Raw genomic sequence first — 13,002 nt, forward strand, 5'->3', positions numbered from 1 at the left:
ACTAATAATTATACTTTAATATATAATAATAAGCTTTATTAATCACTAAGTGATATTGATTTTAAAGGAAGTTATCATGATTGAATAATTAATCAGCTAATAAAGCATACATCATGGTATAAATATTGCTAATTATTACATATTAGTATATGTGAAAGTAAAGCTTATGCATAATTACCTGGTCACTTTTACGAGCAACAAGTACTCCAAGAGTTTTACTGAAAAATGATGCAAGTAGTGGATTTAATGGCTGATCAGTATCTATGAAAGAATATAATTTGGCCAAAAGTGCCTCATCACCTGAAAGAGTTTTGAAGATATGATATAATTGCGGGATCATTTGCAGAATTGGACAACTATTTGATTGTTAACTGTGTAATAAAATTGCTCCCTAAATACCTGCCAGTTTCTCATTCAGTGTAGGTACATCGCATGTGAGCAACTCGCAGGCAACATTAGGATATTTATAACGCCAACGTTCTTCGATGTCTATGGATGGTTCTTTAGTAGTTAATGTCACTAACTCTTCCATGACAGCTGGCCTCGTGAGACTACCAATTGCATGTTGTGTTATTTTATATATATGCATGAGTATGCATAATTATTATTACATTAATTATTAGTGAAAAAAGTGCCTGTATATCCAAATATCTCAACACAAAGAGACTCAAATAAACAGCAGCACCATTACTTACTACTCGACCAGCTTTTTGTTCTGACTCTTGCATTCCTGCAGGATATCCTCCTCGTCCATCAACTCGTGCAGAGTAACATCCTGCAAGCACGAGTTAACAAATTAACTATGAGACGCTCCGCCACGACGATAAGCTGAGAGAGCGCGGCGGGGGAGTGTACAATCGTTCGAGGAAACGCTCGGGAAAGTCACTTGCCTCCTTGCTGAGCAATGCCTCGATATGCGGCGATGACACGTAATTATTCGTCCAGAACATGATGATGCGTGGACGTGCCTGCTGCTGCTACTGCGGCGGCGGCGACGATGGTTTATTCGATTACCGTGACGATTTACCGAAACACGGAGCGAAGATCGCACTCACATCGGAGTGGCGCGTAGACGCGCCGGGAAAATAATGTAACACGTCGCGTGAGCTTGCTCGATTGTGCGGCGGCTAACATCGCATGTACGCGTATACACGAATTCCTGTGTAGAGATTGGACAGTCGTCCACCACACATACGAACAAACCAGTTAGTTAAAAAATCGCCGCTAGTGGCGCAGAGTCGAGTGCTACGGTATACATCTAGATCGGATCTGAGTAGTTAGCACGACTACTTTTCCAAGTGAGTTTATATTTATAGTGGAATGTCGTATCGTCCGTTTATATTTATTCAAATCTTTGTTCGTATCTGCGCTGGACGACTCTCCAATCGCTACACCTTTTCGGCTCTTTTCGCTGTGTCGCGGCCGTATCGCGACACACCGTCGTTATCTCCACTGTGTCGTCACCACTGTGACCGCGAACCACCTCCGGAGCAATCACCTTTGTGCGAACCACCACTTCCTCTCTCGCGATCTCGTTCACAACTCGACACGTTGAAATTGCTGGAAAGCAGCGAGCTAACGATTCCCCGCGATCTGAACACTACGCCCTGAAACCACACGAATTATCTCGAAACGTGAAGTTGCCACGAAATGAGCGCGGCCCCACAGACGCTCTCAGGCGCGAATGGACGCGCAAGCGCGGAAACTCGTCCCTCCTCCAGGCCTTTCTTTCCGAGTTGTGTTCGGAAACGTCATCCGGGTGCACCCGCTGCGTTAGAATGAGAGAGATACGAGAAAGGGCGACAGTTTCCCGAAAAATGGAGGGGATAATATTGGTACCAAGGAAAATCTCTACATGATATAATTTAAAGATCTGGGCCCCTATTCTTGAAATTTTTGCGTATACGTAATTTTCATTGCGCAGTTATTTTATAGTATGATTACTATAAAATACTGTTCTTTGTAACTGCACACTGCTGAACTAATGCAAAAGGTTAGAGTGAGAAAACGTATACTTGCCTCACTTCAATTTACCAATTCAGCAGTGCAGTTACAAAGAAAAGATCTTTAAATTATATCGTGTAGAGATTTTCCTTGGTACCAACATTATCCCCTCCACTTTTCGGGAAACTGTCGCCTAACTCGAGAAAGAAAGGAAAAGTATCCAAGTGACGTTTTCGAACGCCCATGGCTGCGTTCAGAAACCCTACTCGGTGAGTAGAGTAACATTTAATTAGCCAATCAGGGCAAAAGGACTAAGATTTATTTATCATGATTGATTTATTAAAGTAACTCTACCTATCGAGTAGGATTTCTGAACATAGCCCATCTGGGAGGACTGTGCTGCACTTTTGACATTCGAATAATCGATTGAGGCTGCGTTCGGAAACGTCAAATTGTATCCGTTATGTTGGAGTGAGCGAGATACAAGAGTGAGATAAAAAGAGAGGGAAAGTGAGTGACATTTCTGAACGCTTAATAGATAAAAAAGTATAAATTTCCGATAATCGATTGTAGTTCCAGTCTAACCGCCACGATTAAGGATGTGTTTGAATCTGTGTCGAATCTGGACATGATTTGTAACTTTTTTTTAAATATACTTTGGATTATTTTCAAAAGCTATAAAACTTTATCTTCCAAATATCAATTAGTGGCGTTAAGGCAAAAGTCATACTTTTTATCCACAACCTTGCTTTAATTTTAAGGCGTAAAAAATTGACCAACCACAGTCGATTATTTTAAAAATAATCAACTGTGGTTGGTCAATATTGGTCAAGGTGTGGACAAAGGGACAGTATAGGGTGCGTTCAAATTCGTTATCCGGGTGCATTCTATTACTAGAAACACTATAGTATATGTTATATATACTATAGCACTTCTAGTATTAAAATACACCCAGGTAGGGAATCTGAACGCAGCCATACATGGACTCCGAATGTCCTGTGTTCTGTTGGCTAATAGAGTGAAGCCAACATCTAGAAAGAGATCTAGAATAGAGGGGCTATACTTTTCTTCTTATTTTGTCACTTTTTTGTTGCGCGTGCATCCATTTCTTGTTTCCATAATATTATAGAGTACCCAACAGCACCCCGACTAGACTAGCAAGTAAAAGTCTTACTTAAATTTTATTGCACACTTTGTGCAGAAAGAGACAGAGAACACAGAGGAGCTATACATATTGGCTTCACTTTTCTGGCTGTATGCGGGGTTCATATATGCTATATCCATGGGTAAGTTCCGATCTACAATAGGTGTAATAAGTTCTAAAGTTCTTTAAAAAATTGACCAATCATAGTCGAATTATAGAAAAATAATCAATCGTGATTGGTTAATTTTTTACGGCTTAAAGCTTACTACACCTATTGTAAATCGAGACTAATGTTCGATAACGTTGGGAATGGGCTTTAAACAAGTGAATTTGAAGCCAGAGAGAAAGAGATAGAGAGATTTTAAGTTAACCTCAGTCAACCGGTTGTAACTTGTCACAAGTATCATATCTCCTTTAGCCACGTCAAACTTATTTTAGAAAAATGGTACGTGAAAACTATCATAGTTTTATCGAAAATATATTGCCTTTTTCTCTTCTAAGATTATTAAAGATTAATTTTCTAAAATTGATAAATCAAATTTGTGCAGAATGTACTATGAGACACACAATTGTTTGTAAAAAAACAAAATATTTCTACTAATAATACAAACACTTGATTAATTTAGGTGGAAATAGAGTCAATGATAAGATATATCTCACCTGTAAACCCAGCTGTCTTTCCATTGCTGGCGCTGGTGCTACTAGGAATCGGAGTGTTTTTTACAGCTTGGTTCTTCGTGTACGAAGTCACAAGCACCAAATTCACACGAGACATCTTCAAGGAACTCTTAATTTCCTTGGTTGCTGCAATATTCTCTGGTTTTGGAGTGTTATTCCTACTCCTCTGGGTTGGAATTTATGTATAGGTAATACTAACTGTTATGTCATAGTATCTTTAAAAAAAAAAAATTTACATTTCAATTATTAGAGAATTTATCACAAGTTTAATTAAGAAGTTTTAATATATTTGTTTCAGCTTAATTGATGAGAGAAAATAAGTACACTTGATGACATTTAAGTTTGGGAGGAAAACATTTTTTTCAAGATTTATTATAATACTATAGTTGAATAAACACATCTGTGGATATTTTGTATATCGCGCATAAATTTATTTCACTCTTTATCACAATGAAAGCTGCATTCCGACATTCACTGTCAGTACTAAAAATCTATAGTTCATGTTACATACATAGATCTTCAGTAGTGATAATGAATATCGAGATGCAGCTGAAGGCATGAAGTTCACGAATTATACAGCGACGTGTGTTGCACCTTGAGACAGATAATCATTTATCTTTTGCGCCAAATGCAGAATATAGTGATTTTAAGCAGTAATATTATAATAATATAGTTGTGAAAAAAAGGAACATTTACTCCTACATTCGAATGTGCATAATTACTGTGGCTGCATCATTCATAAACGTTCCTTCTTATAAAACACGGTCTTCTTCTCGCTATATAACGAGCAAAAGACCGCGTTTATTGTCGATAAAATAATCTCCTGAAATCATATGTATTCCATTTTCATTACGTAATACAATATTTTTTTGTAATAAAACGGAATATTGCAACTCTAAAATGATGTCCGCAAGAAGAATCTTTAGCCGGCCAGACCAGCTTTTTGTCGACATCTCTGCATCAACGCTCGCAGCATAAATTGTCTACGCGACAACTGTCGGACTTGCTTCAGAAACGCGTCCAGATCTATAATACCAGACCGAAGTCCCTCAGCGAGATAGTATATAGCATCCTCCGTGGCAGCTTCTTCAGCGAAAGCGTTTAACATCCTGAAGATAGGGAGTAAAATAGGGAGTACATTAAAATCAAATATATTTATTACTTCAATCCTTAATCAGAACTATATATCAAGTTGTTGTATATTACATATAAATAATTATTTAAAGCTCTTGGCTTTTCATCGCGACTATCTTGATTTATGACGTCAGAAGATCAAGGAAATGCATGCTAAAAATTCCTGCAATATACGTCGAAGTAAAAGGATATCCTAAATATCACAAACTTGCAATCGATTAAGCTTGCATACCTTTAATATATTCTAAACATTTTCCTTTTGCTCTAACAATCAATAAGTTACTGTACAATTAACGTGACAAAATAATGAGAAAATATTAGTTAAAAATAAAAGTTATCACGTTCATTTTATAATCATTTATTGTTAGAGCAAAAGGAAAATATTGTAGAGTATTTTAGAGTATCTTAAAGGTATGCTTCATCGATTACAAGTGTATGACTTTTAAGATATATATTTTTATTTCGAGTTCTTTGCAGGAATTTTGAGCATGCATTTCCTCGTTTTTTTCTTCGTTAAAAAGATAACATTATTTTCGATAATTTATCGATTGTTAGACAGAAGAAAAGCATTCACACTATTTATAGATATGCTTAATCGATTATGTCTTTTTATGAGTATATTTTTATTTCAACATATTTTGCAAGAATTTTTATCATATATTATTCCGTATGATGTTATCAATCGAGTTCCGCGGTGAATAACTCTTCTCATCCCAAAAGCCTTAAGTATATATTTACCTTGTCGTCGTAAACATTATATTCATATACTCACTGTTTATACAATGGCGCTATGGTAGTAACAGCTTCGTCGACGTCTATCGACTGATTATCAGATAACTTGGCGATCTCCTTCTCCAACTCTGCCTCTTTGTCCTGCAGGATATTCACATTCTTCTCCAGTTCCTGCTTCTCCCTTTTAAGCTTCTCGAACAAATCGGTGAGATGTGACGAGCCACTCGTCAACTCTTGCTGCGTTCGTCGTAGTGTTTCCAGCTCAGCTTGTAGCTGCGAGAACTGCTCCTTTAAACGGCGTCGAAGTTTATCCTCCACCGCAGACAACAGAGATGCTCTTATATGTTCCTCTGTGATCGTGCCAGAGCTACCGGAACCAGGTTGTACTGTCGGTGACTTGAAAAAGAATATTCAGTACTGATTTATCAATTAAAAAATACAGAAAAAGATTCGTGCGGTTCTTTAGAGAAAAGTAAATTTTAAAAACAGATTTTTGTTTTTTTCCTGAATTACCAATTTTGCACGTATCAGCTTGTTCTTAACTATCGATACGTAGACTAAGATATATAACTATGATACCGGTTGCGTGGATGGCGGGTACGGTGGATACGATCCAGTGTAACCTTGCGTCGGGTAACCGGGAGTGCTTCCTGCGTAAGGACTATAGGAACCTGGATAGGGGAATCCCGATGACGCGGTAGCTGGATACGGCGGATACACATTGCTGCCGCCAGAGTACTGAGAATTCGCTGGGTACGGCGGAAAGCCAGAGCCAGACACGTTCCCGCCACTAGGCACAGGCATGAATGCTGTAAGATTAAAAACATTATGTTATATAAAATACTGCATATAAAATCAAATACTTTTTCTTTTACAATTTTAGATTTCCAATGCCAGTAATAGTATACACAGAAAAATATATATTGTATTCAAATAAATGTTACTTGCTACAAATATTTCATAAATTTACATATTTACAAATTTATCATAACTTAATGCTTAATCATAAATATCAAATTTTGTCAAAATACTGAATCTGTCTAAATTCTGAATCCTAATAAGTTTAGCATTTTCAATAAAGGATATAAAATTAAAACAAAAAAATTTGGTTTACTTACTAGAGTTAAATTTTTCTATAAAGTTTTACAATATTCTATAATAAAGAAAATATAAATTGTTCTTTGAAGTATATAGTAATAAGTCTTTCTAAAGTTTGTGATTGTATTTTAAGACTAATACCAAGAAAATATTCTTTGTCGAAAATAACGATCACTTAAAAGAAAAAAAGTAAATTAACTTTTTTCTCAGAAGTAGAATGACATTTTTTTGTATTTAGCTAGTCTGTTATTGTGCTAAAGTGGAGTCATTTTGATTCTTTTAATTATTTTTTACTGTAACCTATTTATTAATATCTTTAATAATTTTTTTATAGAAAGAAAATAAAGTAATAACACTTTTTTTATTAAATTGTTAATTAAAGTGTAGATCAAAATGACTGATATTGACAATATGGAATTAAACTCTATAAATAAAGCTTGCTTACGTTGAACAGGATATGGTGTAGAAGTAGACTGTATCTCTACCTTTGACTTGGCATAAACTGGAGGTTGTTCTCCAAAAGTAACGATCATCACTTGAATTAAAGCAAGCAGATCAGAATTATGCTGTGAAAGAGAAGAAACAACTATAATTCGAGAACTGGAAAACTACTATTTGAAAGAATTATTAACTCAGTATGATCCTCGAATTGTGCTTTGTATTAAATGATTGTGTATTCTTAACAGTCTTAACAGTAATAAAGATGAATCTACTCACAGGTACCCAATCATGAAGATATGGTAAATAGATTTTTCCATTGTGATCCACATACATACTGACTTTGATGTTCATATCTGCAGTTGGTTTAACATAGCACATGGGTGCATTATTGGGATGTGTGTCCATTAACCATATGCATATTGGAATGTTGTAATAGGCACCTATTTTACATAAAATATATATAAACAAGTGAATCCAATGGATTATACTATATCATTATCCTCAATGAAATTACCTTTATAAGCAACAGGTATTGTTCCTTGTAAGTTAATCAGTTCTTTACGGGAACCATCATTGAAAACTGGTATTGAACAAAATTGATTTAATGATAAAACATAAACAATTAAGTATTGTTTTATAATCAATTCATTGTCGTTACAATTTTACTTACCAAAAGGTTCAATCTCATATTGCAAGCCTTTGTAAAGATTCAGAACACTCACTACATGCTTCCTGGTTATATCAGGATTCTGATACTGAAAGATAAATCTTCATATATATTTTATACACACACACACACATATCTTCTTGCGTTAAAGGATCATTGTAATGGTTAGTAGAGAGTAACCACTGTCAAACTCTATTAATGATAATTAAATTCCTATTCTGCATACCCTGGCCAAACCCTGCCTGATCCTTCCCTCGTCGAGCGGTGTCATCTTCACCATTTAGTCTGCCACTGAGATAGCAACGAGCCTTATTATCACTATCAAAGATAATCGCAGCACTCAATTTACGCGGACGTAGCAATGACAAAACACAATCATCAAGCGCCTGTGTACTTGCTTGCTTTGTTGTCGATTGGCGGGAGAGCTTCTCGGGAGAGAGTGTCGTTCAAGATATCGCGAAATGTTCACCGATCGTTCACTGATCTGTCATCTGCAATTTCATCACGAATACATCATAAATGACCGTAGATTATAATCGCTCGGTTTGGTCGTCGAATATGCACCTCGTGTAGACAATACAATCGTAATAGAGATTGTTGCGAAGTAGGCGGATGAGTCAGAATACTGACAGAACTCAATAAATTATCGATAACATAGTATCCTGTAATCTAATTTCATTCGGTTGAAAGAACAAAAGTATACATATACTCGTTTTTAGGAAACTACATTAATGCAGTAATAATTAAATTTTCATTATAATCATATTATTATCACGTAAAAAAATATATAAACAATCCACGTAGTAGATGACGACGTAATCGTGAAATCTGCGGTACGTCCTGTTTAGTGTTACCTTTTGTCGGTACAATGAGAGACGGAATTTACATCGATAAGATAACTTCAGTTGGCAATACAGTCTCTGAATAATTTTACATCATGGCAGATTTTTCAATGCATCGAGAAATATATCAAGCTGACACACGAAGCCGTAAATATATGGCTGTCGACCTACTAATTTGTTTTGCATTATTGAGCGCACTTTCGACAACATGGCTGCGTTCTTTTATTCACACAGATGCAACTGATGTCATGTTATACTTCAATTTTACCGAATTTTAAACAAGGATAGAATGACATCGGTTGCATCTGTTGCAAATAAAACAACACAGCCCATATGTCATCTTGAGGTAATCAAGATAATTCATGGTATTACAAATATTGTATTTTTAGAGATACACTCATCACACATTTCCTATTGAAAAATCGTGCAATGATCGATTGACATTACCTCGATATATGAACTATTATGTCGATATATGAACTATTATGATTTATAATAAATCGATTAAGTGCATATTATCTTATATAAAACTTATATTTTTCTTGATTTCTCTTATAATTTCATATTTTTAATATTTTTCTGACTTTCTAGTAATTTCTGGTCTTTCAGACCCTCGAGTCTCTCTACTCCTTCAAAAAAGAAACCCATTATCCTTCCGTATATTTTGTGGGCACCTGGTATATTCTATACACAGTGACCTCGACACGCTGTCGCCTGGACGCGCAGGTTATGTCAGGTACGCAACGAGCGCTACCGCTTCCCTGCGAAGTTTGTGTATAGAACAAATAGCCACACTTTGCGTAACGTGCATTCGCCGAGCCTTTGTCGTCGGAATAGGAAGAACGTAGTTCGCGTGCGACGACGGGACGTTATAATGTTATCGCGACGCACTTTCCTGATTTGATAAGACGTTACCGTGGAAGATGTGTGTGAACCGGTAAATAAATAAATAAAAGTTTTTATCAACGTGCAATAAACTATCAGTGTATATTTTTTCCTCAAAACCATCAGTTTAGAAAAGTGTCTTTTCTACAATCAAGTTATTAAGTAAAAAACTTTTATTCTGGCTGCGGGTATGAGAGTCAGGAATTTTATGCAGTTCCTGACACACTGTTGCAGAAATGTTAAAAAGCTCAAATAAAGATATATTAATTCTGAAGATAATACTGAATCATATCGCTTTGAGATATTATAAACTCTTGGTATAGATATATTTGTCTCACTACATATTTTAGCAAGAAATCATTAATGCTTTTCCTTTGTTTATGTTTAATCTTTAGGGTGTCCTTTCTGATTCTTGCAAAGAATGTAAATTACATACGACTTCTTTCAGGTTGGTTGGACTTACTACTGTTCTTGAGTACAAATAGCAGAAGAAATTGCAATGTAAGTATCAGAAATTAATTATCACTGATAATTACACTGCCACAACTTGGTAAATCTATTACACAATCCATAATATTTAAAGTTTATATATCATGCATGATACACAATTATTATGTACACTCAGTTGCGTTGGTGCTATATTCCCCAGATTAATAGTCACTAAAATGTTTTGACCAGCCGTGTCCATTTCTAGCTGATCATTTTTCATGACTGTTGATTCATCCGGCAAGCGGGAATGTGTCAAAATAGAAGTAACATTTTGACAGCTTGATGTTTCATACATATGTGTTTTTATCAGAAGGTTATCCGCTCACGCATAATCATTTATCTTTTTTAACATTCTTACTCTTCTTCTACTGATTGCGTGTTACAAGTGAGCAGATAAACTTCTGATAAAAATATGTATGTATGAAACGTTAAGCTGTCAAAATATCACTTCTATTTTGACACATTCCCGCTTGAATCAACAATCATGAAAAATGATCAGCTAGAAACGGACACGGCTGGTCAAAACTTTTTAGTGACTATTGATCTGGAAAATGGTATGACATCAATGCAACTGAGTGTACATACACACACACACACATGCACATACATATATATATATATATATATATATATATATATATATATATACACACACACACACACACACACAAAAGAATATACTATTATGTACTATTATTAATGTACTATTTTATTGAAATTATTAAAAAAATAACTACAAATGAAAGAATCTCATATTATTTCAGCACAAGATATTTGTTTGCAAGTTTTGCAGATGACACATTTATCTTACAAAAAATGCATTTATCATTTACGCACAAATAACAATAACCGATAATTATTCTTATTTTTCCATACCACATAAAAATATATTATTCCTTATACATTTTCCTCTAACATAGAAAACAACAAAAATATTTTAGAATCTAACATTAAATAACTTAACCGGTACATGGTAATTGTTTCATGTCTGATATTTAAGGAAAACTTGATTTCTATAGCAAAACGGCTGATATTAAGTATAAAAGAAATATTTTAATATATTAGATGATTCTGATATATTATATCTGATATATTATAATCCTCTTTCTGTGTGTGTGTGTGTATTATTGAAATTATTAAAAAAATAATTACAAATGAGAGAATCTCATATTATTTCAGCACAAGATATTTGTTTGCAAGTTTTCAGATAACACATTTATCTTAAATCAAATTTATTTATCATTTATCATTTAATCAAATGTATTTATCATTTATCATGCACAAATGACAATAACTGATAATTATTCTTACTTTTCTGTCACAGGTGTTTCTGGTCGATAAATGACCACAGCTGCCAGAGGATATTTCCGTTCCTACCTTCTAAGACTGTCAATGCAATCATGTAGAACTGGTAGAGGCAAAGAGGAGGAAGATGACACCGCACTTCACTCCGGTACGGAAACGATGTCTGATCGTACTGTCGTTGGTTCTGGTGCCGTTCGCGATCCTGAACTTGCTGGCGCCGTCGGACATGAGGGAGGAGACCTTGCTGCAGAACAATATCGCCGAGCTGCAGGCCAAGCTGGAGCATCTGCACGCCAAGTACATCGGCAGCCAGGAGGAGATCAACCTGCTGTCGCATCAGCTGCTGCAGCTGATCGAGAGTAACCACATTCTGCCGGATCTGCAACTGCTCATCAACAATGGCACCTCCAACATTACCAGTATCAAGCTGCCTTCGATATACAACTTCCTGCCGCACTTCCTCAACGACCCGAACAGTCTGCGCCCGGCGTTCGTGCAGAGCAAGGGTAAATCGGGTGTGAGCATGGTGCTGGGGGTGCCAACAGTGAAGCGCGAGGTTCAGTCTTATCTAATGGCAACCCTGAAGAACCTGCTGGACCGCATGAACGCTGCAGAGATAGCTGACACGTTGATTATAGTCCTAGTGGCTGAAGTGAGTGGAATTACGAAAGACTCATCAAGACGTCTGGCTACTCACCGCGAAACTCTTGATTATGGACGTCAGAAATGAGGAAATACACGCCCAAAATTCCTGCAAAGTATATCGAAATGAAAAAATATATTCAATAAAATGACGCAATCGATTAAGCACACCTCTAAAATATTTCAAACACTTTCCTTTTGCTCTAACAACCTATAAATAACCATAAAATTCACGTGATATGCAATCTTCCTTTTTAATCTACATTCTTATTTTGTCATGTTAATTTTTTGGATGTATCATTTTATCTCGATATACTTTCTAGGAATTTTGGGCATGCGTTTCCTAGCTTCTCTGACATCATAAATTAAAATAATCGCAATTGAGTAACCAGAAACCTTAACCCTTGAAGCTCTGAACCAATGAGTAAGTTTCTTTTTCTTTTCAGACAGATATGGACTATGTAACGTACGTTGCGAAGCAAATTGAAGTTCAGTAAGTTCCCTATCTTCTGTATTATAATTATATTATAATTATTTTTACATTATAATTTTCTATTACAACATATATAATTTTTCGATAATAACTTAATAACGATAATAACTTTTATTATCTTTTTTAGATTTCCGAGTGAATGCGAAGCTGGCGTAATCGATGTGATATCACCGTCATCATCCTACTATCCGGATTTATCAAGATTGCGCGATACACTGGGCGATGATCATCAACGCGTTGTTTGGCGTTCAAAGCAAAATTTGGACTTTGCCTTCCTGATGTCGTATGCCCAGACGAAAGGTACGTTCTACGTGCAACTGGAGGACGACATCTTGGCCAAGAAGAACTTCATAACTACTATGAAGTCCTTCGCGTTGCAGAAGATCGGTACCAAGGAGAATTGGTTTGTTCTTGATTTCTGTCAGCTTGGTTTCATTGGTACGACATCGCCATATATATATATATATATATATATATATATATATATATATATATATATATATATATA

General features: G+C 35.6%; 4 protein-coding genes across 7 annotated transcripts in view; 2 read left to right on the forward strand and 2 right to left on the reverse strand.

Moving 5' to 3' along the window:
- Positions 1-127: 127 nt before the first annotated feature.
- LOC116841382 (serine/threonine-protein phosphatase 6 regulatory subunit 2-like) lies at positions 128-1,736 on the reverse strand. Its single transcript, XM_032809218.1, has 5 exons — positions 1,499-1,736; positions 891-1,159; positions 696-775; positions 400-551; positions 128-300 (listed from the first exon to the last, which is right to left on the reverse strand). Exons 2-5 carry the CDS (start codon positions 948-950, stop codon positions 143-145), a joined length of 450 nt encoding a protein of 149 aa, XP_032665109.1. The 5' UTR covers positions 951-1,159; positions 1,499-1,736; the 3' UTR covers positions 128-142.
- Positions 1,737-3,366: 1,630 nt separating this feature from the next.
- On the forward strand, positions 3,367-4,182 carry LOC116841383 (transmembrane protein 258). The gene is made up of 3 exons (XM_032809219.1): positions 3,367-3,533; positions 3,715-3,954; positions 4,065-4,182. Exons 1-2 carry the CDS (start codon positions 3,531-3,533, stop codon positions 3,952-3,954), a joined length of 243 nt encoding a protein of 80 aa, XP_032665110.1. The 5' UTR covers positions 3,367-3,530; the 3' UTR covers positions 4,065-4,182.
- Positions 4,102-8,424, reverse strand: LOC116841381 (tumor susceptibility gene 101 protein). Of its 2 annotated transcripts, XM_032809216.1 has the most exons (10): positions 8,403-8,424; positions 8,237-8,329; positions 8,065-8,129; positions 7,842-7,926; positions 7,686-7,751; positions 7,448-7,611; positions 7,176-7,296; positions 6,212-6,441; positions 5,673-6,028; positions 4,102-4,875 (listed from the first exon to the last, which is right to left on the reverse strand). In XM_032809216.1, exons 3-10 carry the CDS (start codon positions 8,116-8,118, stop codon positions 4,689-4,691), a joined length of 1,263 nt encoding a protein of 420 aa, XP_032665107.1. In that variant the 5' UTR covers positions 8,119-8,129; positions 8,237-8,329; positions 8,403-8,424; the 3' UTR covers positions 4,102-4,688. The 2 variants fall into 2 exon arrangements, with proteins under 2 accessions (XP_032665107.1, XP_032665106.1); XM_032809215.1 differs by lacking the exon at positions 8,403-8,424 and having other exon boundaries at positions 8,065-8,396.
- Positions 8,425-9,376: 952 nt separating this feature from the next.
- LOC116841394 (alpha-1,3-mannosyl-glycoprotein 4-beta-N-acetylglucosaminyltransferase B) overlaps positions 9,377-13,002 on the forward strand; it is a 6,257-nt gene continuing 2,631 nt past the window's right edge. Inside the window, exons 1-5 of one of the 3 annotated variants that reach the window (XM_032809256.1) lie at positions 9,377-9,617; positions 10,014-10,066; positions 11,379-12,011; positions 12,448-12,494; positions 12,622-12,932. In XM_032809256.1, the coding sequence (XP_032665147.1) occupies positions 11,487-12,011; positions 12,448-12,494; positions 12,622-12,932 (883 nt within the window). In that variant the 5' untranslated portion in view covers positions 9,377-9,617; positions 10,014-10,066; positions 11,379-11,486. The remainder of the gene's footprint in view (positions 9,618-10,013; positions 10,067-11,378; positions 12,012-12,447; positions 12,495-12,621; positions 12,933-13,002) is intronic. The other 2 variants (XM_032809257.1, XM_032809255.1) reach the window with 2 other exon arrangements.

The sequence above is a fragment of the Odontomachus brunneus genome, unplaced genomic scaffold, assembly GCF_010583005.1.
Source record: "Odontomachus brunneus isolate Ranch 3 - 2012 unplaced genomic scaffold, Obru_v1 Obru_scaffold_015, whole genome shotgun sequence".
NCBI lineage: Eukaryota > Metazoa > Arthropoda > Insecta > Hymenoptera > Formicidae > Odontomachus > Odontomachus brunneus.

Coding starts and splice junctions, on each gene's coding strand:
- LOC116841381 (XM_032809216.1), bottom strand. CDS start 8,118: ATGGTGAAGATGACACCGCTCGACGAGGGAAGGATCAGGCAGGGTTTG. Junction 7,612..7,685: donor AATACCTGTTGCTTATAAAG/GTAATTTCATTG, acceptor TATGTAAAATAG/GTGCCTATTACAACATTCCA. Junction 6,442..7,175: donor TACACCATATCCTGTTCAAC/GTAAGCAAGCTT, acceptor TTAATCTTACAG/CATTCATGCCTGTGCCTAGT.
- LOC116841382 (XM_032809218.1), bottom strand. CDS start 950: ATGTTCTGGACGAATAATTACGTGTCATCGCCGCATATCGAGGCATTG. Junction 776..890: donor AGGCATTGCTCAGCAAGGAG/GCAAGTGACTTT, acceptor TCGTGCTTGCAG/GATGTTACTCTGCACGAGTT. Junction 301..399: donor ACTGAATGAGAAACTGGCAG/GTATTTAGGGAG, acceptor AAACTCTTTCAG/GTGATGAGGCACTTTTGGCC.